At 48.7% G+C, this 26649-nt stretch overlaps 6 protein-coding genes across 6 annotated transcripts; 4 read left to right on the forward strand and 2 right to left on the reverse strand.

Moving 5' to 3' along the window:
* Window positions 1-173: 173 nt before the first annotated feature.
* On the reverse strand, window positions 174-1927 carry FOBCDRAFT_226012 (uncharacterized protein). The gene is made up of 7 exons (XM_054705054.2): window positions 1648-1927; window positions 1519-1594; window positions 990-1455; window positions 910-941; window positions 788-861; window positions 637-707; window positions 174-589 (listed from the first exon to the last, which is right to left on the reverse strand). Exons 1-7 carry the CDS (start codon window positions 1746-1748, stop codon window positions 489-491), a joined length of 921 nt encoding a protein of 306 aa, XP_054561029.1. The 5' UTR covers window positions 1749-1927; the 3' UTR covers window positions 174-488.
* A 754-nt stretch (window positions 1928-2681) lies between these two features.
* On the forward strand, window positions 2682-3930 carry FOBCDRAFT_275597 (uncharacterized protein; the record flags this gene model as incomplete). The annotated part of the gene is made up of 2 exons (XM_031186507.2): window positions 2682-3634; window positions 3717-3930. 2 exons carry the CDS (start codon window positions 2682-2684, stop codon window positions 3928-3930), a joined length of 1167 nt encoding a protein of 388 aa, XP_031037642.2.
* Window positions 3931-10131: 6201 nt separating this feature from the next.
* FOBCDRAFT_241044 (uncharacterized protein) lies at window positions 10132-12700 on the forward strand (the record flags this gene model as incomplete). Its single annotated transcript, XM_059610337.1, has 7 exons — window positions 10132-10154; window positions 10254-10359; window positions 10671-10940; window positions 11314-11440; window positions 11503-11697; window positions 11844-11895; window positions 11947-12700. The coding sequence occupies 7 exons, from the start codon at window positions 10132-10134 to the stop codon at window positions 12698-12700; spliced, it is 1527 nt and encodes a 508-aa protein (XP_059465141.1).
* A 6399-nt stretch (window positions 12701-19099) lies between these two features.
* FOBCDRAFT_294803 (uncharacterized protein) lies at window positions 19100-20015 on the reverse strand (the record flags this gene model as incomplete). The annotated part of the gene is made up of 1 exon (XM_031186496.3): window positions 19100-20015. The coding sequence occupies exon 1, from the start codon at window positions 19949-19951 to the stop codon at window positions 19100-19102; it is 852 nt and encodes a 283-aa protein (XP_031037631.2). The 5' UTR covers window positions 19952-20015.
* A 239-nt stretch (window positions 20016-20254) lies between these two features.
* On the forward strand, window positions 20255-21458 carry FOBCDRAFT_203108 (uncharacterized protein; the record flags this gene model as incomplete). The annotated part of the gene is made up of 2 exons (XM_031186495.2): window positions 20255-20376; window positions 20429-21458. The coding sequence occupies 2 exons, from the start codon at window positions 20255-20257 to the stop codon at window positions 21456-21458; spliced, it is 1152 nt and encodes a 383-aa protein (XP_031037630.1).
* Window positions 21459-23855: 2397 nt separating this feature from the next.
* FOBCDRAFT_41795 (uncharacterized protein) lies at window positions 23856-26467 on the forward strand. Its single transcript, XM_031186494.3, has 2 exons — window positions 23856-26000; window positions 26052-26467. Exons 1-2 carry the CDS (start codon window positions 24109-24111, stop codon window positions 26374-26376), a joined length of 2217 nt encoding a protein of 738 aa, XP_031037629.2. The 5' UTR covers window positions 23856-24108; the 3' UTR covers window positions 26377-26467.
* The last annotated feature ends 182 nt before the right edge of the window (window positions 26468-26649 follow it).

Consider the following 26649-nt stretch of genomic DNA (forward strand, 5'->3'; position numbering starts at 1 on the left):
CAACGTTTCAAAATGTGAGGGCGGTTCCAGTTCTGACCCTGATTGCTCTCAAGAGCAGATCTTAAGCGAACACTCAGACATTGACGCGTCTTCATCTTGAACAGCGAAGACTTAGAGATTCAAATTGGGGGATGGTTGCGAGGCTCACATTGACGTGTAAAGAATGAGACAAATCGAGACGATGAAAGTTTTGCAAAAAAAAACCTAGACCTAAGACATCTTCTCTTTTAGACCCTTCCTTCCTTCCTGGCTGATGTGACTCCTGGACATTCCTTCCTGTATTTGCGAAAGCGCTCGCCTGAATTCTTAGGTCAGGCAGGAACTCGCGATTGCCTCATGCATCCTCTAATTTTACAAACCTCCACCCCCAGAAGATCAAAATCAAATCCATATTGTTACTTTGCTTTCATATTTTGGACACGATGTCTCGCAGATCATGGATGTTGTGTGGCTTTGAGGCTTAGCCTGTTGTACAAAGACAGACGCGTTTATTCGGCCTTTTTTGCGGTTTCACGCAGAGTAGGGGCAGTTCCATCAGTCATCGAGGCATTCTTGTCCTCGATATCAGCAGCCCAAAGGGCAGCTCCAACTTGATGACGTTAGCTTTGGACAATTGCGAGCTCGCTTCAGACTTACCTGTGTTGCTGAATGTGAAGAACATTGAAGCTACAGGAATCATCTCGAGAAGAGTGGCAACTAGTCCGAATCTTTACACATTTCAGTTAGCTAAATTTGGCTTAATTGTGCTACCAGGTGTTCACCAAGAAGCAGATGGATAAATACGTACGCAGTGTAGGGGCCAACATTCTTGGTAAGCCAGTCCTCCCTCTTGGGTTGCGACCATTTCTTCAACTGGAAATACTGGAACATCGTTAGACTTGACCAAACTCCAATCAATAGGTAACTTACTCGGCCGTGAACTCCCTTGCCTCGAGTACGACCTGCGCCTGGTTAGTGGAGTGATATAATTATTGATGGTGGATTTTTACCTTGGATGAGGATGAAGATCACCGTACCAACAACCGGGATGGCGTTGAGAGGCAGGTACATCACGTAGCGGACAATAGCCTTGGGGCTGAACTTCTCGAAGGGGCTCTTGATGATCTTGCCAAGCCTCTGCATCGGATCTGTCCCAGACTTGACCTCTCGTCCCTCGCTCACTATTTGGGTATCTCCACGGGCAAGCAGTGTACCATCAAACACATCGAGAAGGGCATCTTGAAGGAGGTAGTTGCGAGACACAAGGTTGATGATGGTGGTACTCTCATTGAGAACCAACAGAACCGTAGAGAAGGGCGCAATAGGGCCGTTCACGAAGAATAGTACGGCGAGCTGTGGCAAGTATGTAAAGAAGAACATGCCACCAATGACCCCGGTAGAGAGGAGGATCAGAGGACCGAGCTTGGAGATGAATGGCTTCCAAAGTGAGCGATGGGAGATGAAGTAGAAAATTCCCTGTTCAAGACGTGGTGCATTAATAAGTGACCTCTCTGGGGCTCAAGAGGGGAGTTCCTGTACCTTGATCGGGTAGAGGTAGGATCGGCTCTTGGCGGCGCTGGCGACATGCTCTCTAGCCTGGGCATAGTCTTCCTTACTAGTAATATTATTAGTTTCGAGAAGAAGAGAATCGATACAATTTATGCGTACAAGACCTCTTGAGCTTTCTCTCCAACAGAGTCAACCACTCTGTTGCGCTTGGCGGGTTCCTGCTGGTGATCAGCTCCCGAAACTTCAGCTGTGTCGGCCATGGAAGTTTGTTGAATGCGAAAGTTGGAGTAGGTTTGCGATTCTGCTGCTCGTGTGCAGAAACAAATCGTTATAAGAGCACTTTGATGTTGCCAAGTGAAAAAGAGGTGATCTGCTTCGCAATGTTTATATCACAGCGAGGTTGGCAATATCAAGCTTTGCATTCCACCCTAAACCATGGAAGCTCAAGGGAGAAAGCTCTAATCGATGTCGTCATTGGCACCTCGAGGCCCTACGAGTGGGGCTACCTTAAATCGTCACAGGTTTCTACGTAACCCGGGGTACAAACCAGTGACGATGATGTGTAAAGGTACCTTATGTTACGCTTTTTGACAACTTCTGATATAATAGTTTCATCAGTTATATAGTATATGGCACGCAATACCTCTGCCAAGTGCTTCTTTCTCCTCCCCTCAAGAACGATCTATTAACCCTGTATCCCCTCCAACGTCGCATCAACGTCAACTTGCAGATCGCCGGAAGAAATGTCCCAGAGGACCCACCTCCGCCGGGAGCTCATGACCCACCATCGGCCCCAAGTGTCGGGAGCTTCATTGTAGGGCTCCGGCTAACGCTGACGTCTGTTTGTCGTGTGCTGTACATAGTAAGCGATCGACCTTGGAACAAGGCAGGCCTGTTTCAAACCTGACCTTTGAGCCTATGATAATCTCTTTTGTCGTGTCTGGAGAGCCTATTCTCTTGTACATTGGTGGTATGTTTTGTCGCGTGAGCCTCGTCTTTTGCCCCTCCTCCAATTACATGGTAACGTGTTGCTGATCATCCCCAAAAGATGAGAGGTATGCGTCACTAGGAGCGCGCGTATAACATCGTGTCGAGCCCAACATTGACGACGGTCTCATCCAGATAATGATAGCGCGAACCGCCCTCGATAGCTTTACCAGAGACTCACGAATGCATATGCCATCGCCGCCAGCATGGCTCAACGATACATCTCGAATAACCTTCCTCCCCAGAAACTTGGCTCGGATCCCAAAGAACTCCTCACATATGCTCTTGAACTCGTCGTACGACATACGCCGCCTCGTGAGGTCTACTATGAACGCCATCTTGGCGGTCTCTTCACCGGGTACACTGGTCTTGCTTACCTGTTCCTTCAACTGTCCGAACTATACCCAGATCTGAAAATCTCTGGTCAAGACTTGCCATCTTGGGCGAAACGCTACCTGGAAGGAGACCGTGGAAAGTTGACCCTAGAGAAGGGCAACTGCGGCATCTCGTCCGAGAAACTATCCTTCGAAGCAGTGAGAGCGTGCATAACCAAAGAGGATGATCACTTGATAACCTTCCTGAGCAACATACCAATACTTCTTGGTCCCTATACGAGCCCCCAAGAAGATGCTTTTCCATCAGAGATACCCTACGGGCGGGCAGGTGCACTATACATGTTGCGCATGGTGAAACACTGGGTTCCCAGGAGCGAGAGTCTCGTAGAATCTCCGATCAAGAGACTTACAGAGCGTATCATGGCCACTGATGACGACGGCAGGGGTAATTGGGAGTGGCATGGGAAGAGGTACTTTGGAGCAGCTCATGGTGACATAGGTATCATCACACAGCTCGTTCTTTCAAACCCATCGCTCGCTCCACAACTTACACGACGGGTGGAAAAGCTTCTTGAGCTTCAGGGTCCTGACGGGAATTGGCCGTCGAGCCTGCGGAGCCTCAAGGAGGGCAAAGGCGCAAGTCTCATTCAGTGGTGCCATGGTGCTCCTGGTTTCTTGTATTCGCTGACGTCCCTGCGCCCCTATTTCCCTGACTTGCAAGATCGTATCGACTCAGCCGTCGAGAAAGGTCAGAGCTTAACCTGGAGACATGGTCTTCTCACCAAGGAGCCATGCTTGTGCCATGGAATTTTTGGAAACGCATTGTACGTTTTCCCGTATTCAACCCCCTTCCCCTTTTCTTCACCGCGATATCCTAGACCTCGGCTGTGACTGACCTCGGAGTAGGGTACTTCCCCGTGGACCTAATCGACAACACTTCCTTGCACTGGCCACCGCTGATGCAGTGGAGAGAGTGCGTCGACATGATCCAAATTTATTCGAATCTGCATCTTATGGTCACAAAGCCGCAGTCCTCATGAATTATCTGCCGAGTGCCGCGTGGACATGGGCTGTTTGCGAGCAAGAGCACCCCCGGCTTATCATGTACAATGATGTGTAGTGAATGGGAGTAGTCTAGTGGTTTGATACTTCTTCATGGGTACATGACTGTTGTTGCAGCTTGGTGATTCAAGAGCGATATCGTGTGGACAATGATGTCTTTTTTTCCCTGTTGCATCCACTTTTCCATAATGAATTAATGATTCGATATCTTTGATCCGAAATGGACGTGGGATGTAACTGTCAGTCGTGATCAAGGTGGGTGCTTAGCCGAGGATATAGAACTCTAGAATACCACCAGACTTTCACGAGCTCAACCAATCTCTTGGCCAGATGAGGATGCAAACGATCTCGAAGGCGAGAGACAAGAAGCCAGACATGGCCTTGCGTGATAAGCCTTCCGGGGGTGGTTCGTGAGGAGGATCCGCACTCACGTTGCGATACGTCCACAGCATTGGACCCATAGCTCGGACGTTACTGGAGAATGATCGGAATTGGACGCCTTTCAGGGATGAGGCTTGTTTGAAGTTGTTTCATGGGATTTCTATTTTGTGTGAAACGTCTTGTAATTGGTCCCTGTTTGGCGGATTTAATGACAGACACATTAAATTTGCGGCTGAACCTTCTTGGGGCTTGTCTTACAGACGAGGAAAACCTCAACACCGAATTCCGTAGAACAAGAACTGAGAATCATGGCGAGCTTCGATGACCCATTGAGTCCCATTTTTCCAAGAGAGTCATCGAAAGACCCGTTTTATAAAGATATTCATCGGCCTAGCCGACAACCTCTGAGATTTCAAAGTCATGGCCATGTGAAATTGCTTGTGATTCCTTGTGAAAGTGGTAGAACACAGAGTTTTTCTGGTGATCAACCATTTCATCAGGTGCAATGCCAAGCTCAGCTCAGATCATAGGGCTTGAGGCTCATATCATGCGACGTTGGCAACGGAAATTACCTGGCGTCGGGCTGTGATGCGGTTTTCGGCCGAGTACCTTCGAATTGCTGCAAGTCTTCCGCTCCACCCCGGCAAGGTGGGGCCGAGGAACCGGGACGAAAAGACGCCAGACCCAAGGGGCTCTTGAGCCTCTTGGGAGCCTCTTATGGGGCGTCCTGGAAGAGTTTAGTGAGGCGAAAAGAAGTGTTAAAGGGACAGGCTAGGAAAGACGACGGCTTGGAAACATGAATAGATTGGTAATATGTGAAGTAATGATGGGCCTGGGCTTGTGCATGCAGCCTCGAGATGAATAATCACGAGCAACTAACGTTACGTCTCCATTTGAAGGAGATTGCCAGGGATTGTGTCTGATAATCGGAACATGAAAACGAAAATGGAGAAGGGGGTGTAAGTGTAAGCGGGCTCTCGCCCTCAGAAGAGCACAGGCTCACTTCAGTTCAGTTACATGCATTTGATGCGATGCGATGCGATGCGATGGGTATTGAGGCATTTCTCGACATGCCGACTTTGGTCCATATGCTGTTGTTTTCTCAATTGCAAAGCGAACATGGATATGACGTTCCAGCTTCCTGATCCTGAAAAGGTGTAAAGGGTTGCTTCACCTTCCAGGTGACCGAAAGCGGCCCGAGGAAATAAAACGCACATAACCCAAGACTTGCAATTTCGAATCGTGTAAGTTGGTGCGTTGCATGCATGGCAAAAAAAACCCGACGGGCTCTTGATAATGTCGACATCGGAGGTTTAAACGCCGACTTGGAAAGCGGGCCACACCTCGGCACGGAGAGTCGGGATATTGAAACGGCATTCGCGAATCATTATTGCCTTAGCTTAGGGACTTGTAGCGCGAGTTAATTCTCCAACAGCCCTGAATATCAGAGAAGCCGCTGACCTCATTTCACGCCCTTAGGCTTTTCCGTGTTGATATCATGGAAACTTTCTCTGGATAAGCACGCAGTAGTGACACTGTTGGCTGGCCTTATTGAACAAAGGAACCCCCACTTCGGCACCGAAGAGCTGTTCAAGTCCGTGCACCAGTTCAAGATGGTGATGGTGATGAGATGAATGGGGGACGTCTAGTGACTAACTCGTCAAATTTCGGGAGAGTCCGACAGTTCTTACAGGCTGATTTACAGCTTCCAAAATATCTTCAACCCGATAGATCCACCATTGCCGTTCCGGTGCCGATGGGGGGGGGGACCATGCACTGATAATCCCGCGGCCTTCTAGAAAGATTTCCATGGAAAAGAACCTGGTCAAAAGGAGAAGCCAAGGGACGCGGCTGAGAAAGACAAGATCCCATAGGACCATCACTGGTCCCCGGGGAGACAGACAGCATCATCATCCCGCATCGCGAAAAATAAAAACATGGCTCGGCTTCAAGTTGCCGAGTTGACCAACCGCTTTGGCACCTCAGTGTCTTGGTCAAGGTGAGATCTAGATAGGCTTGCTGCAGGCTACAACCAACAACGTCGGGAAACTCACTCGCCTTGTTATCAACATAACATGACATCAGGTCAGCTCGTTGCGCCCGTTTCAGGTCACGTTTGCTGCACAGGGTCTTTATCTCCGGCGTCTGTTTATCAAGGTTGAATATCAGGTTAGATGTGAGAATACTGATCAAATGAGGTGTCTTGCACGTATTGCAGTACATGATGACGGTTGCATCAAAAAGTCGATGAGATATCCGTATGTCTTGGCTAGTTCTGATGCGATTGTGAACAAAGCACTTACACAGATAGAACTGACATGCATATCTCGAGTCAAAGACGAGTCATGGACTCGATTTACGTATTCAGCCATTGACGGGGACAGGGACGGGCAGCGTTATCCCCGGCGCGTGTAATCTATTTCCGGGTCACTTACCAGCAGGCGCAGGCGTAGGCGTAGGCAGGGCTACAGCAGCCGCACGTTTTCGGCGATCAGGGTTTTTCGCTTTCTAAGGTTGGTGTGTTGGTGTCATTGACTGAGGTGCCCGCCCCGAGAATCACAACCATCATGCACTAAAACTCTGCTGTCCATGCACTTCAAAAACACGCCCTGGGCCCATTGACTGTTTTTTTTATTTGACCAACGATAACAGAGTTTGACTAGAGCAAGTGCCGGACGGTGAAACTGGCACTGATTGAGCAAGTTAAAACGTCAACGTGGTACTGAATTTACTAAGCGGGTGAACTTTTTGTTGATAATCAAGACCGCATGACGTCGACGGTTAGATGCTGTAACTAGCAGTGCCGTGTAAGATTGTGAGTTGTGGGGAGGAAGTGGATAAGCGAGCATTGGAAGAATGCGAAAAAAAAAAAAAAAAAAAAAAAAAAAACGGAGAGAAAATAGAGACAAGAATGAAAAAGAATGGGACACGAGCTGTGGTTGGAGAAATTTTGCGGCCGCATTTCCGCTATCCGGGAGCCTTACCGCTATAGCCGTCACAACCATCCCATCCATTTATCGATCAATGGGTTCGGGGCTTGTGGTGGCCTGATTCACAGTAAGTTGACAACTTACATGTCACAAATATGGACATCTATGAGAATATCCCTCAGTTCTCGTTGGATTGTAAGGATGACGGGAAATACCTTTTTCGGGCTTTGTCTTTCCCTTAGTTTCAATAGTTAGCGCTTGGAATAGCCTGTATTCCTCAACTGAACCTTGACTGAAACGAAGCTCTCGTCGTATCCAAGATCCATAATTCAACATGGAATTCGCTTCATAATGGATCTGAGTTGACAGGGAAGCAACTGGTGTCTTTGACAGAATCTCAAAGAAGGTTTCATTTCAAAAGAGCGGGATGATTCCAGACCGCAAAGACCGCACAGCAACACCATAATGGAATCATCATATCATTGCTTTTTACATGGTTCTGTTACACCTAGAGGACAGTGAGTGAATAGGCTTCTTGTCTATTTACCGATAGCTCGGGTTCAAATCGCGGAGGTTTTCGTCCATTCGGCAGTTGTACAACTGATCAAATGATCGACTGCTACCTCAGCCTTCATCTCACTTACGCAACATCTACATGCACGTGTCCAATTCCATGTCCACGGCTTCAATTGCATTGCATCAAAAAACGGACCATCTCCCAGCCGCGGACTCCGATCGGTTTCGGCAAGATGAACAAGTCCGGCTATCGATCTTGTTTCCAGAACCTGAGACGTACTGTGACTCTACACACTTGAGATGAAGCTGGTTTGCTCTTTCATACCCCCCTTTTCGCTCTTTTGTTTGCTAGTTACTCTGGGTATTCGGACTTCTGGGGTCTTGTTCATCACGAAACTGCGGTAAGACGCCTGCCAAAGACGGTTGATATATCCGAGGCGCAGAGAAGGTATCATCGCGGCAGTCTAACGGTCAGCGGTACGTGGCTTTGAGTTTATAAGCATGTCTGATCACCACCGCCGTCCCTCCTTACGGGGATCAACGGCTGCTCAACCGTCCGTATAGTACTGTAATCTAAGTTAGTAATTGCCAGCCCCAGCCCTATACGGTCAAGAAAGCCTCCACGGAGGGCGGCACTTCAAAGTTCAATGCCTGGCGGCTTTCGTAAAGCTGCCGTGAAAGCGAAATTCGGAGTCGGGGTTGATAGATAATCTTCGCTTCACTTAAAGTTGGACTTAACTCTGTACTGTAACTCATGGTCCCTGGTATGTGGGACCTTTGATGAAGCCCTCCTTATTCATCACGAGAAGCTAAACAGCCCGCCTGGCGCTAGATTTAACCGCATCCCGCCCGCTTACACAATCAACTTTTGAGGTTACAAAGGCCCTTATTCAGCGCCTACAAACCCTTAATCGACGAATTGAGTATAGCACTAGCTATGGCCTGGAGCCGCAATTATGCGCAAGCATGTATCATGGTGTAGGACGTGTCCTCTGCTCAAGTCTTCACACGAGAATTAGAACATGAACATTAGAACATCATTCTAAAAAGCTTGGTATGTAAAGTTGATGGGATAGACCGAGGCAGACCCATATAATTAAACTTCCAAGAGGACGATCGTTGTCTGCTTGAACGTGCTTTGAGATTTCGCCTCGTACCTGATGAGTATCTGTCATCGGCGCCGGTGGTTGGAATCGGCGCCGAGAAATCAAGACCCCTGTTGATGACTGCAAAAGCCCAGGACCATTGCGCTGGAATATCGCAGCTTACAAAACAGCGACAACTACCGTGACTAGCTTGACTGAAGGTTGCAATTAGGAACGGAATTAAATATCGGCCCGCCAGGTATGTATGGCTGGTGAGGTGTCGTTTTGGTTGTGCAACGGCCGCACAGCGTGGCCATGAGAACCTTAACAAGGTCGCGGGATCATAACATCCTTGCCTGTCAGTGGGAGTCTGCAGTCTGGGAGCGCGAGAGCCCTTGTTACGGGGTCGCGGGTGCACATCTCATTTCTTGAAAGATGGAGGAGATGGATGGCCCCCCGTCCCCCCCAAAGGAGAGACGCAATCGCCATTTGTCATTGGGTTCCAGGAGAAAGTTCTTCTGTTCTTGGCAACCCCGAGCTAAACTAGCGACCATCCGCTGTATTGGTAATGTGGATATTGACAAGAGAGAGAAAATGAGATGAGATGGAATCACCCAAAGCCAAAAGCTAAGGTACGTAAAGCGGCCCCGAAGATGACGGAGGTCGGTCGCGCGGGATGCCGACAAGACTCCGTACCTAACTCGCTCTAATCAATCAAAGGGCCCAAGGCTCATTCTCAAGCTCACCTTACCCTTCTAGAAGCACCAAAATTCGGTCAGTGGCGACAACAGCGGTGGAAGTACGGCAATAAGTGGACAGGATAGGGAGATGGGATCCATCTTTCTACCTCCATAGGTACATGTGGGTATTGATTGATTGGGCCTCCCTCCACCTAACTGATCAAGATGCAGTTTCTGGGCAGCTGGGCAATGCATCGTAGCGAGCGAGATGGCCTACAGACCTTGCTTGGATGTACATAATAAGGATGATGCATCAGCAACTTGTCTGTTGATCGAGCACGATGACGAGATCGGTCTCGGGAGTAGACTATGTAAGAAGAGGACAAGAATTATATATACACGTATCTAGAAATAGCCGCATTATTCCCTGTGGGGTATGGTCTTACACACATCCAATATCTTACAATTTTAGTGATTGTGTTGGAATTGTTGTACAAAGTAATCAAGTCCGAGATTGTAGGAGCTCGACTGGGTCATCTGCACCTCCAAACAATAAGCATCAATCCGTCTTACTGTACATTGCAGTGTAGCAAGGTGTAGCGTTATGTAGCGCAATTAAGTACCATTTGCCGTTCTGAAACCAGAAACAAAGCTTCAAAGTTCAACCATGGCCAGAGCCAGAGCCAACTGGTACGGCAGTCAGCGATGCATTTAATCCTTGCGAGTGATTTGATATTATACGCAAAATACGCGCTCAGTGACAGTCTCCGTACTGTAATTGTTGTATAGCCACAGGGAAAGGGGATCGCCAAAAACACCCCTAGCAGCTAGCTCGCTCAATGCTCGTTCTCGGTCTCGCACCCTGATGCTGATCAAGGGCATGGCATTGGGTTTGGTTTGGCTTGGCTTGGCAGAGACTCATCATACACTCATCAGCCTCGCTCTTATGCTTTAAGTTTTGGGTACAATTTGCTTGCGCCCTGAGAACGCGTTGTCCCTCATTTTGATGGGCGCCCAATCAATTTGTATTTCCAACGGTTTACTCAAACTGATAACCCCTTAGGTTATGTTAAGTTAGGTTCAGTGTAAGCACCAGCAGTTGGGAAGCACCCAAGCCTCCCGTCAGCCATCACCATCATCGCCGTACCACCACAATCAATCAATCAAGCAATCAATCTGTCAGTACGTACCTCACATTCTCTTAAGTCCGCCGCCGTCAACGCGGGCGGACTTTTAGGTCGCTCCAGTGCCTCAAACTTCCAGAGGATCCACACCATCACCATCAACAGAACATCAACATCCATCATCTGCGGATCCATCTCGACCCCTGCTAGCCTCGACTCCCTGGACGATCCCTGTAACATGGAGCACTCTAGCACTTCTCTCGCCTTCTCGGACATAATGACCACGCCGACCGTTAACTACACGCCCTCCATTCCCAGTAACTCACTCATCCTCACGGGCACTCACTCACTCGTAACTCATACCGCAGCGCGCGGGCGGAAACTTCCTTTGCACTCTGATACCTGATGTACCTATTCATACTGGTTGGTTATTCTACAGTCTACACCCTACGAAAACCTTCCGACCGCCGTGGACCGGGATCGCTCGTTCTCACATAATACATAACTCAAATCCATAATAATTCAAGGCCCTCTCTTTTCTCTTTAGACTCTACGCATGATTCACTTATTACTGTCCTCTCGCCAAGTCACCTCCAGTCACACAAGATCCAACCTTGCTTGACTTGACCTGCCTTGGCCTCGCCTACAACTATTATTAAGCTGCTCGAACCTTTCTTTTCTTTCTTCCCCTCTTCCACTTCAGCTTTCATATCTATTATATACAGACATCACCACCCACTCCTGTCCCAGGTGCTTGGTACTCTACTACTACTACTACCAACACTGGCTTACACATACTGGCTTACACCACTCAACATCCACCCAATCCAAACACAACCCACAATCTGGATTGTATATCACCTCAATCGACTTTGCTTGGCATATCATAGTCATATTAGCTATAACTACAGCAGCAATGGGATCAGGTAGCTTACCATCTCCTCCCGCTGAGGATCATAAGTCGACCCTCTCTCGAAAGAGCACATCGTCAAGTTCCAAGTCTGTCAAGCCTGTGCACCGCACTTCCAAGCGAGCCAGCTCAAGTGCTGCTACAATTCACCACCACGACCATGTCACACATACAACTGGTATGGACGGCCGACATAAGCGTGTGTGGAAGGCTTGCGAAAGATGCCGAATGAAGAAGACCAAGGCACGTTTTTAGTACTACAGCTCTTTAACCCCACCTCTCACTAACACGAACTCAAGTGCGACGGTGAATTCCCATGCAAGCGATGCAAAGACGACGGTCTAGTCTGCACAGCTGGTGTACGAAAGAAGATGGAATACAAGCAATTGCCTAGAGGGTACGTGCTCAGATTTCCCAACTTGGTCTGCATCTCACTTACACGCAATAGTTACGCCGAGGTTCTCGAGAACACACAATTCGCCCTCATTGCTACAGTCCACAAGCTCTACTCAATGGTTCGAAACAACCAGTCTTGGGATTTGGGAGAGCCCGAACTCAACGACCGCGGCCAGCCCGTGATCCACAACATCGCCCAGAAGCTCGGCTGCATCCGCCCTAACAGCGATATCGACCTCCCTGTTCACTCAGTGTTCCCTGAAGACGAAGCTGGTATGGCTGAGCTGGCTCGACAGCTCGAGGATCAACAGAAGGAGCACGAGCCTGCAAAGGAAACCATCAAGGACACCGATTCATCCGTGTGCAACCGAACCGAGCGAGCGTCATCATCGGAGCTCGACCACTCCGACTTTGAGCACGACTATCGAAGGGCCGCCTTTGGTAACGCCAATGCCATGACCCTCTCACCGCAGAGCTTCACAGGCAGCGCCGACTTCGACTTCGCCCCTCCACCACCCGAGATAGATGCTTCCAGCCTGTTCCCCTCGCAATCGCCCGCCATGAGCAACTTTCCCGCCTGGACAATGACCAAGCCCCAGCCTAGCGACCTTACCATGCAATTCCTACAACAGCAGCAACAGAATGGCATGATGGCAAATATGGACTTGTTGAATCAGGGCCTCGTCGAATCAGAATTTGGAACAATCAAGCCTCATGTTCTGTCATGTCCCAACCCCGAAGTTATGCTGGGCATGGGCGATCCCATGATATATTCTGGCTACGATGGTGAACCGATGCGACTATAAACACTTGACTGTACAATACTATAGACTTGTTTACGGCCATCTTTGTTACGTCCAAATTTGTCACGCGGCACGGTGTTTATTGGGATTCAATTTTTCTGGGCTTTCATTTCTTGTTTGGGTTTATACCCTTGGGGGTTTGGTGTTAAAAGGCACGGTTTCACCTCACACGTGTGAGGTTCGGTGCGGCGTTGTATGTTTTCCGACTGCCGACGGGATATGGGGATACTTGTACAAAGCTCCCCAGCTCGACGCCACGACAGGACAGGATAGGGCAGGGCAACGTGGTGATTTGGAGATTGCATGATACAAAGAAGATGGATGTGGAATGACAACCACGAGCACGATCATGGCACAAGCCTTTTGTCAGAAGCACAGAGAGCTAAAGTTGAGACAAAAATAACGCCATTGGAGGGAGAACATGATAGGATAGGAAATAGGGCTTTGAGAAGGATGCATATTTCAGATAGACTTGTACATATCATATGGATACATACCTAATCCGACTCCCTAAATTATCAGATCAGATTGCCCCATCGCTACTGAATTGCACATGTCCATTGCTGTCTCATCACATATCTCATTGTCACTGTGGGGATGCAGTCACATCAATCTTACCATGCCCTCTCAGTCGCCCGCAAAAGCATATCGTTAATCCTTTAATACTTTATTACTGTATCTAATAAGCCACAGGCACATCAACCCCCCTCCATCAGATCATAGAGCATTTGACCACACGTCACTTTGAGACGGTCTCGATCGACTCTTCGCTTGGCAATCCCTGGTCCCCTTTCTTCTCTAGTTCTTTGATTCGGGGCCCTTTGAAGATCCATAGCGCAAATCACCGAGCTGTCAAATTCCGGTCCCTTGCAAATGCCGTGGACACACGTACACACACTTCTAACATTTGCCCGAACTAGGCACGGACCATTTGTGATTGATCGAATTGGTAAACGTGGTTATTCTTAACGGTTATGGTTAAGCTAATCAATGAATCAGCTTTGCTAGGGTGATTGCAAATCAAGCTCGACCTTGATGAGAAACAAAAAAAGGCCGAATGCATGATAAAGAATTATTCTGTTATCATTAGACAGTCAGTCTTAGACTGCAGCTAAGCTCTAAAAAATAGCCCGTCAATGGCATATTCTAAACACACACCTCTCTCTCTCTCTGCTTATTTGGTGCTAGCACGGAAACCCGGAGCTAAGGCGCAGAGCCTTGGGAATCTCTATTGAGAAAGATGCACGTTGAGCCGTAAATCCGGCAGAGCTGTAATGTGCCGGTGACCAACGGCCAATGACCCGTAGACTCGCATTCCCCTTCTGTGCTAGATATTAACGTTAGTCCCCATGGGCATAAGAGTCATCATCCATCATCTGCAGTCCCACGAGGGAAGTCTCTGCGTGATTGGCTGCTTTGGTGTATCCTATTGAGGCTGCTGGGTACGGTAGACGACGAGGTGGATATGATTGGATATTTGACGATACTGCTTACAATAGCAGAACATCTAGAAATTCGACTGTACGTACATTGTACGGATACTGCGCGAGGTAGTGTCGAAAAGACTGCCAGTCTGGGTATAAGATCCATTGGGTTAAGGGGCGGCCGAATTGATGACTTATTAGCTACGGGTTGAGTAATACACGCGCGAGACGGGCTGATATGAATTCCGCTGGCGCCCTTTTACTGAACTAGGCGTACTGTCCACGGATACCGCTGCGGGTATTTGGCTTGTCACAGAGTAACAAAAACGCCATTCGAACAAGGTTGGGAATGTGTGTCACCCAGTGTCAGCCCTAAGTTAAGGTGCAGTTGGTGATGCGATGTGCTGTTGGGCGGGCGACCAAGGCCCGTGTCGGACCAAACAACGGACGAAACAGACAGACATTTGAAGCTGACGCTTACTGATGATGCCGCCCTCTAGTGGCATTTATTACAAGACGAGCTCATCCTGCACTGAGTGACTGGACTGCGCTTGACTGCAAGCGAGTGCCCCAACATACGACAGCATCATCATGATTACACACCAACACCATCCATGGATTGCTACAGTAGCAAAAGGCAGTGAGTGGGACTGTACCACAACAAACAGTGAACAAACTTTATTATGAGAGGAGCAATACCATTGACAGACAGTCAACTCAATAGTTAACAAGGTTATTCATGGCGTCAAGAATCCTTGTTAAGAGCGAAAATAGTCAGGAGGTGTCTTTCTTGTTCTGAATCTGTCATGTTTGCGTTTCGCGGTGCGGACTGATTTGATTGTCCGCGGGGCACTTGGGGCTCCGCGGACGCGGACTGCGGAGTTGGAGATCCAACCTCGCATTCGCCCCGTCTCATCTCAGACTCTCAGACTCAGAGTCTGAGACTCAGAAAATCAGAAACAGACCAAAAAGAAAAATGGGGGGTCAAACTGGGGTCCGGCTTTCGGGCTTTTGCTACCCTCCGGCTGCTGTGGGGTTAACGGACGGTGACGGCCTCGGCCAACAGGCGGGTTAGGGTTGGGATGGGATATGAATGGAGAAAAAGGAGCTGGATAATAAGGGGTAAGAGACATTCGATTCACATCATACCAGACAGATCACATCAGATCAGATCAGGTGTGTCGCTTGAGACTTAGGACTGTTTGCCTTTTGGGGATAATGCTTTGTGTGGTAGATTCAGGGTTTGACCTCCTTCTTCTCGTTCGGCGATGACTCTTTGGAGAAATCTTTGCGCGATCCCGATTGAGTAGATCAGATTGCGCTACGCCTTGCGTCTTTGCCTTTGCTTTTGCCTTTCTTTGTCTTGGACTTGAGCATTGAGTTTCAACCATCAGGTAACGTTCGTAAACTAAGCGAATTGCGTGGGATGAATCAGGTGTCGATCGACACAGCTACATTCTTCGCAAAGCTCGTTTATTATTAGTCTTTACTACGTTAGGTTCTACTCGAGAAGTCAATCATGATCTCACACCCAATGCAGAACGACTGCCCAATGCGTCTCAATGATCTGAGGCTGAGGGAATATTCGAGCTCTCTTTCGAGATACGCGTTTTCGCATAGTCGCATTGTGACATTGGGGATGCGATGCAAAATCACAGAAAATCACATAAAAGGTCACATGTGGGCCTCGCTCGTTACGGCTACGCGGTGCAGATGTGGGGCCGGGATGCGGGAGCGGCGGGCAAGCATAACTCCCGTGCCGCACATGGCAAGAGCGATGCGATGCGAAGCGAAGCGATGTGATAGCGATAGCGAGAACGATATGGGAGGGTGTCAGTGATGGACATACAAGATCCATTATACGTACTAGCAACATGTTCAATTCTCAGCATGTTTATACCTTGAGGCCAGATCAACTCCAATATACGTACCTAGTAAACATGCCGACTGTGTACTCAACCTTGATGATTCACAACCAGGGTTTCACACAGATCGGCACCTCAAACCAACATTTTCAACTTCATTTTCGTATGTACGCATGCATGTTCAACACCGAGTCCAAGCCTCATCCAATACATACAATACCGGTACTCACCCTCACCTCACGTTACACCCGCAAGGTCCCTGTCATATTGAACCACACTCGTTCAACTCTTCCAATGATTCCCACCAGTTTCCGAACACACCCCGCAGCTAAACTCGTTCTCAAACATGGCAAGGCATAGCATCCATCGTTTAACGTTAACTCAAGCCAAGTCTCTCATTTCCCTGACAGAGAGGCTCAGACCGCCCGTCCACGTATCACCACGACAGCCAAGGCACTTGGGGGAAAACTCTACCAAGCAAATACGCCGTACTACGCAGGTAGAGGCCGTATTCGACTCCCCGATGAATCAGCGGGTGCGCGCTACATGCAACCCGTTTTGGGTAAACCCATTCGACCAATCAGGGTCGTCCTGATCCCCTGTCTGAAGTAAGTAAGCTCTGGTCAAGGTCAAGCTGTGCTGTGCTGTGTCGAGAGGGCGCACCCACGCACGTGCATGGAATGGACTCAAGGACCCGAGATACGAAATCCCCCTCCCAAACTCTGTTTACGTGGAACAACCCGAGAATGAGAGGCAGCCAAGCCTTGGGAACATGTCTTGTCTTTTGGCGGCCCTGGCCTTGGCCTTGGCTCGGTCAATGTTCCCCCTCGGTCTTGGCTGTGGCTATGGAGGTTGCTGAACCCTTGAGCGACAAAATAATAGCGACAGCTTGTTAGACGGACGCCTTTTGATTATCGGGTCCCGGCGTTTGAAAGTCAGTGTCGCACAGTTGATTTGTCCGTAAAAACGCATTGCGTATGCGGGTCGGGCTTTGCTATTCTCCGCGTAAACATTTTGCATCCTCTGAAACTCTCTCATGGATAAAATGAGTACGCGTATTGGTTTTAGTGACTGACAAGGCTTTAAATTGTGGCCGAGCATATTCAAGTCGAACCATCTGATGTTGACTGACTGCAACTATTCCTATGCCTTGCTCATCAAAGCACTCATCGAGTTGAACTGTACCTATTAATGTTTCTTACCACCATGTTCGCTTCGTAGGCATTGGAGATGACAAGATACCCTCAAAACCTAGCTTCATAAACCCCGTAGATCTAGTGCTGACTTCATCTGCTGGCAAAATCTGGAACCCAATCAGAAAATAGGATCTACGGTACATGTATTTATTACTACATGATATCAATGTCATGCTTGTAAGCCCTCATGTCAGCCATGTTGAGCTGGCGCCAACACTGCAATTGTATTACTTTCTTGTCCCCTGTTAGTAAAGTCGGCCAACAGATAGGAGATTTATTGATATTCAACTTTGAGTGGAGCCCGAGTGAGCATATGTATCCGAGAAATGTCCCAACAAGGAATGGATTTCGAGTTGTCAAGAGAGGAAGCATGAAATTCGCCTATTCTACTGTCATGGTTCTAGGCCCTCAGATGAGATGCTCCCTTATCTTTTGAAACGACACAGTCAGGAACATATCCATCACGGCGATAGTGAGATCAAGAACTCCTAGCATGAACCTCTGTTGTGTATGTAGACATTATACAGAGGCGTTGATTTAGTGGTGTATCCTCGCTGGTGCACAATATAATGATCTTGGTGAGATTTCACAAAGAGGGAGTATACATAGCCCATAGGAGAACCAAAAATAGTACGATATCGTACTGAATTGAGGGTTGATATCATAATCCAAGTTCCGGGTAAGAGGTCTACTTGATCAAGGTAAGAGATGGGACTTTGCTGAAACAGTTTGTGTCTTGCTCATGACTCTACTTTGGCACTTCACTCCCACTCAGCCCGTCTCTTCCTCATGTTCAGTACTCTACATACTCCGAATACAGCTATAGAGGAAACATGAATGCTTTCAAAGTCCGCTTGAAGTCTTTGATGCTATCGATGTTTTCCTGATATGGGAAGGACTGTTCGTTTACTGGCCGAGGAACTCTCATAGACTCGAGGATCGAGATTGAAGGCACTCGAGTAGGGTATTTATTCCTATTGATAATGAAAATCTCGGTATTCTCGGGATAGAAGCCACCTCTGTGACTTCGACACTCAGCTGGAAGACTACAATCCTCAACCTGATTCGCAAGAAGAAGACAGTATCGCTTATATGATATTATCTTGCAGGATCTTATTTATTTACAAGCACCGAAATAGTTATAAGAGCCGTCCTGCTAGTAGAGGTAGTTGTTAACCTCACGTACCTCAAACAGTCATTGACTTGCGTCTATACTCATTAAATAAAGTTGTCACTAGCATTTCAAGATCCCCTACATGTACGAAATATGGAACTTGCTGTCTTCCTCATCAACGAGCAACTAACTTTACCATATATCGGTTGTTGTGCCTGGGAATGACAAACTCTCACCATCATCTGTGGCTGTGTGCATGTAGGGCTCAGGAGTATCAAGAACCAATCTTAGGCTTCCGAGCTGCCTGTAGAGCCAGTAGACAGCATGTTGAGAGCGACTCAAGGTATTATATAGAGACATTTCAAATATGTCCACGTTGTAAAATTGAGCATATGGGTCTGGGTTCTAGGAACATATTTGTCTTGAAGGGTAGATCACAAGAGTTTGAATCCATAGCACCGTTATATTGAAGCATGATAGTTTTCTAGAAAGCACCTCAATTTCTAATGGGAGTGTAGTTTCGGTATGGTTGACTACATGGTACTGTAAAAACCTGATCGAGGCTTCACGCTAAAGGCACCTGTTTGCATCAGAGCATGTCGCAAGTTACATTGTATACAATGCAGAGAACGTGCCGTAGAATTTTCGACATTAAATGATTAAAAGAGCCACCCTGCCAAGGCAATAACAAGGGCCAGGTAGCATTTAAAATGCTAAACGCCCCTACCCCTATTCCGTGTCCCATATGCTCACAACGCCGACCCTATCGTGATATCTCATATCTTCATTCATGTTCGCATCTCTTAATTCTTGATATCCAAAACTTGTGTCAACACACCCTCGCTCGCTCTCCACCAGCGAGCTCTCTCCTCCAGGTCATCCGCTGCGCCACCCAAAGCGGCCTCCTTTCTCCTCCTCGCCTCACGCGCAGCAGTCGCGCTATTTTGGCGCTTGTTCTCAAGAGGCTGCAGTTCAACACGAAGTCTTTCAGCCTCCTTTCTCTTCCGAGGGACCTTGGCTTGTAAGGACTCCAGCTCTCGCGCGAGTTCCTGCTGTTCGAGCTTGCGTTGGTTGACAAGATCCTGAGTTTTGGCTAGAGGCAGATTCATGCTGGGGGCGGATCCTTCTGGGGTCTCTAGTTCTGTGCGTAATTTTTCAATTCGCATTTCCAAATCCTCGATCTTTGTAGGCATCTCACGCAGCTTTGCCGATCCAAGTTGCACATTCTCGTACTTCTGGCTAAGCTCGATACCTCTCCTCTCAAGATCTGCCACCATATCCGCCACTTCTGTCTTTAGCTCTTTGAGTTGCTTCTTGGCAACGGCGTTTTCCTTTTCGAGCTCCAGATTCTCTTCCATTGTGACAATCATTGGTGGGTCGCCGACAATGGCTCGGATGAACTTTTCCTTTGTGACTTGTTGCACATATGAAAAGCGCAGTTTGGCGAAGAGTTCCTTGTAGTGTGCTAGATCGGCTGTTAAGCCTGCGGGAGTTGGCGCGTCAAAGGCTGAATTTGATGCATCTGATGTTCGTTGCCGGGCATCTTGAGGCCTTGAGCTTGAGATGGGTTCACTTAGTTTTATAATTGAGATTTCTTGTGATGACTGAAGTTTGTTCAGGGTTTCAAGAACCTTTTCTGGGTCTGGCTGACTCATTATGAGTAGAGGGACGGGAATACCGTGACACAATAAGACCAATTATTAGGTTCGTGATAGAAAGTTGATTGTGTTTAGTTGGACGCGGATATGTTTACTTCGAAACCTAATTTGGGTTAGTGGAATACCGTTTGGGCCACAGGCGGTGTGGAGGGGCAGAAGACTGCTGACATCAATTCATAGCACTTCTAGCCAAACACAAGAGCTGCAACCTCAACTTACAACCTCTTTTTGGCGCAATTTCGGGGCGATATACATATCTTGCGACTGGCGCGTCTCCTGAGCTCTCGAACCCGATCAACGATGTCAAAGAACGACGAAATTTTAACCGATGATTATGTTGCGGACCTCTTGGCGCAAGAGGCAAGCGACTGCTCTCTCAAATATTCAGCCATGGGTATGGAAGCATATCGCACGAATAAGAAGTAATACATACACCCACCAATTCTGGCAAGTCTGTTGCTGACATGGCTTCAGACCTGCGAATATGATGAAACCCAACACCCGATTTCTACGACACATTATAAAGGATACCGACAATCACAACAAGGCGCTGCTAGCCAAAGAGGCCGCCGAGTCCAAGGCACGGCTCAAGGATCTCGAGCGCACGGAAGAAATCAAGCGGCGCAAGACAAACCCGAGTGTCCATGATATTCGACGGCGCCAGATGGGCGATATTCATGCCATCCTAGGCGGCAAGAAACGGCCAAGAAATGAAGATGAGGCTGGCCCTTCTTCAAGGAGAAATTCGCAACGTACCGACAAGGATCGAAAGCAGGAACGCGAACATGACCAGAAATCAGACGACCTTTTTACAGATAAACGCAGCGAGCGGCGACGACAGGGTCGACTGTCGCGCGACGATCGTCGCGGCAAGACTGACGATGAATCGAGACGGTCGGATAGGTCACGAAGAGATCACAGACGGCGCGATAGATCACGGAGCAGAGACAGAGCTTCCGAAGAAGAAGGGCATCATCGTCGCAGTCATAAACGGAGAGACAGGTCTAGATCACCTTCAAGCCGACGACGGTCTCGATCGCCCAGGGAATCTAGGAGTTGGCATCGACATCGATCGCCTCTGGAAAAGAATGAGGACCGCAAGCGGAAGGAAGAGGAAGAAGAGGGATCGGATGCTATGGAAGATCTGATGGGACCCGCACCGCCCCCGAAATACCGGGGTCGAGGAACAGTGGGAGGGTCCTCGGGTATCGATCGACGGTTTTCAGACACATACGATCCCAAGACTGACATACAAATGGATGAAGATGAGGTTGGCAATGACTGGGATGATGCTGTTGAGGCGTTTAGAGACCGACAAAAGCTACGACAAAATCAGGAGCAACGTCTAAAAGACGCCGGTTTTGCAGATGAGCAAATACAGCGTGCGAGTGGTGCAGATGAAAAGTCTGCGGAAAGTGTGCAATGGTCCAAGGCTGGGGAGAAGAGGGCTTGGGATGTTGGCAAGGTGATCGGGTCAGACGGAGTGGCCCAGCCAGAAGTTTAGTTGAGCGTGGGTACGACCAACAGACTGGATCGAGTTTATGAGCCGAGACAATGATTCACAGATGATGATTGGATATAGCGTAACATTCACTGCCTTGTTTTGAGGGATTGCTTTGGGCGGGTTGATCAGGGAGGTAACGGCCTTTTGGATAAACATGGACGTACAGCGGAGTTCAAATAGACGCATTGGAAATAGGACACGCGCGTACTAATGAAAAGGCTAGACGAATGTCACAACGAAGCCTCCACTATAGCCCAAACCGGTGCTATTAAGGCAGAATCACAAGTCACTGAAGTCAGTACCTATGTACAGACGCACGGATAGAATCACAATACAATCAGAATTACAAAACTGAATTCGGTGCCTGGATCCGGGCAAGCCAGAAGTGGTATGGATCAAAAGCGCCATGTTTGACCAGATCGCGGTGGTGGCACAATTACACGTCCGGTTCTGGCAATCCCTAACTTTGAGGCTGGATAGCGGTAACGCCGATGAAGCGATGCCCAAGCCCGACAATCACAAGTCATTAATTTAACTTGAATACAAGCTTAAACTTGATTTAAAGATACAATCGAGGATGAGGTTATCCCTTTTGCCCAAGGGATTGTTGATCTCAACCTCAAGCAGCCCCTTCAGCCCTTTAGCCCTTTGGATAGGGAGAAGTGACGAACAAACAAGGCCAAAAAGCTTGGTCGACGCACGTCCAAGGGAATCAATCAATAATGGATCTATTTTAAGGTCAACCAAACGAAACGTGGGCCTGCATCTGCAGACCCGTTACGTTGCCGAGGCAGGGCACGGCAAGGCAGGGCAGGGTTAGATTTAGATCAGGTACGAGAGAGGGATCTTTGTTCAGGTCGTCTTTATACGAGCTTGATTGGTGTATTCGTATCTTGTGTTGTGCAAGCACTTTGAGGGTCGATCATTGGAGGTAGCGTAACATGAATGGATGGCTCCGCGGGCCTCCGCAGTCCGCCGTTAGAATCCTAGATATGGAGAACACAGCTGAAGGCTTAGACTTGGTCACTGTGTCTGATTGAAGGGACTCACCTGACGCTCTCACGTGTCAGAAGCTAAAAAGTTGTTAACATCATTAGCCAAGAAGAGAAAAGAGGCTCCTAGAAACAACCACATCATCTCGTCTCATGCACGGAGCATAGAGAATGGAGAATGGACGTAGCCGACCGTTTCACCGACAGCAAAACAAAACACGCGACTTTGTCAACACACTACGACGCTGCACCTGTGCCTAGAGCATGTAGGTTTCTGTTCCTAGCGAGCAAAGTCAATAAACCAAAAATTGTTGGTTTGTTGCACAGCAACTCGTCCAAGGCTTTGCAGCCTCGAGTCACGAGTTTACGGTTGCGGTAGATGCTCAGGAACAAGATGATGGATGGACTTTGAGGCGTCAAGTCTACCCCGAATATTTACTAACTTGGAGCTTAGCTCTGGATATGAGTAGAGTAGCTTGCGCTAGAGAGTGGAGGCTGTTTCGTGACGTGACGTGACCACCAGAAGAACAGAACAGAACAGAGACCAGACAGAGCCAAAGAGACCCTGGTTTTGAAGGGCGCCTGATCATGACAGGGGCCCACGGGAGTTGTCCAGCTGAGTTGGTATCTGTTTATGGCTTTATGTGTATGCTAGCCACGACTTGAACCCTCGAGTCCGAGTTGGGTTAAAAAGAGCCCGACTCATGTGTAACCAAGTAACACAAGCTCTTATCTCTAGAGCTCTTAATCTGATCAACTGATTCTGAGACGTTGTTGGGTGGCCCCCCAGCAATAGCCAAGGAAAGCTCTCTTGAAGTCTAGAAGCCAAAGATAGGTACCTTCAAATGACAGGGGTCGAGGTGCTGGTTACAGCGCTCACAGCTCTAGCCTCCAGGTCAACCCCGCCCAGAAACCTCCACTTACGGCACCATGCCGCGTGCGTCTCTTTGTCCCTCCCCCTCTCATCAGCCATTGCCCATTGCCATGCCATGCCATGTCATGGATTCGAATGCATTGTCTTTTGTCGTCACTAACACACAGAGAGAATTGGTCATCTTTGTAACTTTATGATCTGCTCTTTTCCCACTCCCATCGCCAAGACGAGAGTTTTCAGACGCTTTTTCTTTTTCCTTTGTGAGATCTATCACTGAACTGATTTGACTTTGCAGTCAGCCACACTGACATCAACTTTCCTTATACTCACTCACGTCGTTTGCCTGGCAACTGATACTGGCCTTCCTCTGGCTCTTCTTGTTACTCGAGTCTCTCATAAAGCCCTGACCTAGGCCATGTCATAGTTTCTTTCTCTCTCACCTTTCCCTCGTCTCCGCGTACCACCATCGGAGCTTCACTTCCTTTCTCTTCCTCCTCTTCTCCAAAAACAAAAAGAGAGTGACTAACCAACGGATGATCGGCCTAGACCAAAGGTGACGTCTTTGGTTTATGTGACTTGTATATCTCCGAGTGACCCCAAGCCCAGACCCAAACCGAACCCAAGGTCACCTCACTCACACCTCAGCTCACCAACACCAACCTCTCGTTCTCTCTCTTTTATCCTCCTCCTCCTCCTCCTCCTTCTTCCTCCTTCTCTCTCTCATACTCTTCTCCATTTACCTTTTTTTTTTTGGAGAAATTTTGTTTTTGTACAGTCGCTCAAGATGCGTCCTCCGCGCGTTTTTGTTCTTATACTCTTTATCGCAGCGTCTCTCCTCCTCTTCTGTCGCGCTATATCATCCTCGCTTCGTACCGCATACGCCGATTACCCCGCTGGTAACTTCAGGTCCAGACAAAAGACTGACTCCAAGTCGTCTCAGTCTCGGTCCCATGATGATGATTCAGAAAAGTCTCCAAAGTCCGTTTGGAACTCCATGTACTACAACACCCCATTTTCATTATTTCCACCAAATGCTGCCATCAGCTTGACCGACGACAACAGCACTTCCTTTGCCGCCCGTCCCGCCGCTTTTGGTCCCAAGCTCGCTATGCGAGGTCTAAGTGGTCAGTTATGGGTGGGCAGTGGTTTCGCCGAGGATGCTCTTATACACGGTACCGGCGAATTGGGCTGCAGCGACACACCAGGATGGAATGAGAGAGCAGAGGCCATTGCTCTGCACAAGGCCTTGAGGGCTGCTGTCCCTTCTATTTCTACTTCCAGGTCCAGCACTTCTGTCCGTGCTAAGCGAAGCCGAGTCGTTATCCCCAACGCTGGCAATGGTCACACCACCTCCAGCCATGTTTCTGTCATGCATGACCATTCCGAAATCGACGGCAAAGTGGCGCTACTAATGCGAGGCGGTTGCGGTTTCCTCGACAAAGTAATGTGGGCGCAGCGAAGAGGCGCTCTCGCCGTCATTGTTGGCGATAACCAGAAAGGCGGCCCTCTTATTCAGATGTTTGCGCATGGCCCTGAAGTTGATAATGTCACCATCCCATCCGTTTTCACTGCTCGCACGACCGCGCAGCTGCTGTCTGCGCTAACGCAACCAGGGAGCTTCATTGAAGATACATTAGACAACCAAGGCAATCCTGTTCTTAGAGTTCAAAGAGGTCCCAAGTCGAGGAAGCACAGTAAACAAGGCGTCAAGTCCACGGTTACCGCCTCGACCCACGATAGACGATCTGCCGACGACAGCCACAGCCAAATTGAAGAACGATCTACCAAACCAACTAATAAAAAGCGAAAGACAGCGCTGAGATATTCCAGGAAAACATTCACCAAGAAAAACAAGGCTGTCAGAGGGTCACCCAAAGAAGTTCGAAGCCCCCTCTTATCTGAGGATAATTACGACGATTGGAAGCATCCTGGATCCAGAAGGTTTAAACCTGTTATTCCATCAAAGACTTCCCTTGTTCGCGATCGCACAAGCGACGACGATCCTGAACCCGATGAGGAAGAAATTCTGGTTGAATTCTTGACAGAAGATGAGGATAACGTGCTCGACTTTTCCCACGAACGCAGCGAAGAGGGACATGACGAGCCCGGTGAAGCTGACGATGACGCACACGATGGACTTTGGGTCACCATCACTCCCACGAGTAATGCTAGCCCGTTTTTCGATACGCTTCTCGTACTGGTCGTCAGCCCGCTAGTCACTCTGAGTTTCGTATACGCCCTTTTGATTCTTCGCGCTAGAATCCGCCGAAGGCGCTGGAGAGCCCCGAAGTCAGTCGTTGAACGCCTACCCGTGCGCACGTTCCACACAGTCGCTCCCTCGCCGCCTCTGACACCGAGAACTCCTTCACCGTCCGCTCCGACACCAACCACTCCTCTACTACAGGAATCTCCCTCACGGGCACGACCTCGGTCGAGGGGTTCAGCGGGTACTCCTGAAGAAGAAACGCGATCCAGTGACGCCATACCAACACCTTCAAACCCAGCCAGGAACAATGCTCGATCTGAGCGCGAGAAGGGCTCTGGTGGGTTTTCTGCTGAGTGGAAAAAGTACATGGGACGTCAAGTCGAATGTGTGGTGTGTCTTGAAGAGTACGTCGACGGCGTGAGCCAAGTCATGAGCCTCCCGTGCGGTCACGAATTTCACGTAGAGTGCATGTAAGTGCTCCAAATACATGCTTGCAAGTCTCATTTACTAACAATCTATAGTACTCCCTGGTTGACGACTCGCCGACGAACTTGCCCCATCTGCAAGGGCGACGTGGTTCGATCTCTTGCTCATGGCTCATCATCTGAGCCGCATTATGAACCATATCGCGACGATGCAAGTGATGACGATGATGACGATGACGATGGAACTATTGCGGAGGGCTCTGGCTCTCGTTCTGATGACCGTGAATCCGATCTTGAACAAGGGTTGCTTACCAACGAAACCCGAACTACGCGATGGAGTCGACACGATGGTTGGCTCAGTATTTTCTCCAGTGGCCTTGGCAGGGCAAGGTCCCCCTCTCCCGAGGATCGTAGCCGATGATGCTACAGATACCCTGCTTTGTATGGGCGCCGAGCCATATGACATAGCGTTTTGTTTGTATACCTTTGGAGTTTGCTGGTTATTATTTGGCGCAATGGATGGATAGCTAGCGCACTGGGATACAGAGCACAGCATGGATTACTGGGACTTTAGAATATCACATATTTGAATTTGGTTATAGTCAATGGATCGCGCAATGATTGGTGTCACGACACTTGCGCTGGGGTAGGAATAGATATGGTATACCCTCATGGTCGGCTGTTGCATGTACTT

This window comes from Fusarium oxysporum, chromosome VI (assembly GCF_013085055.1).
Source record: "Fusarium oxysporum Fo47 chromosome VI, complete sequence".
NCBI lineage: Eukaryota > Fungi > Ascomycota > Sordariomycetes > Hypocreales > Nectriaceae > Fusarium > Fusarium oxysporum.

Bases quoted from the DNA above. Each gene is read 5' to 3' on its own strand.
- FOBCDRAFT_226012 (XM_054705054.2), bottom strand. From the start codon at position 1,748: ATGGCCGACACAGCTGAAGTTTCGGGAGCTGATCACCAGCAGGAACCC. The intron at 1,595-1,647 runs GTACGCATAAAT...TAATATTACTAG, and splicing joins GAGAAAGCTCAAGAGGTCTT to TAAGGAAGACTATGCCCAGG. The intron at 1,456-1,518 runs GTACAGGAACTC...CGTCTTGAACAG, and splicing joins CCTACCTCTACCCGATCAAG to GGAATTTTCTACTTCATCTC.
- FOBCDRAFT_41795 (XM_031186494.3), top strand. From the start codon at position 24,109: ATGCGTCCTCCGCGCGTTTTTGTTCTTATACTCTTTATCGCAGCGTCT. The intron at 26,001-26,051 runs GTAAGTGCTCCA...AACAATCTATAG, and splicing joins GAATTTCACGTAGAGTGCAT to TACTCCCTGGTTGACGACTC.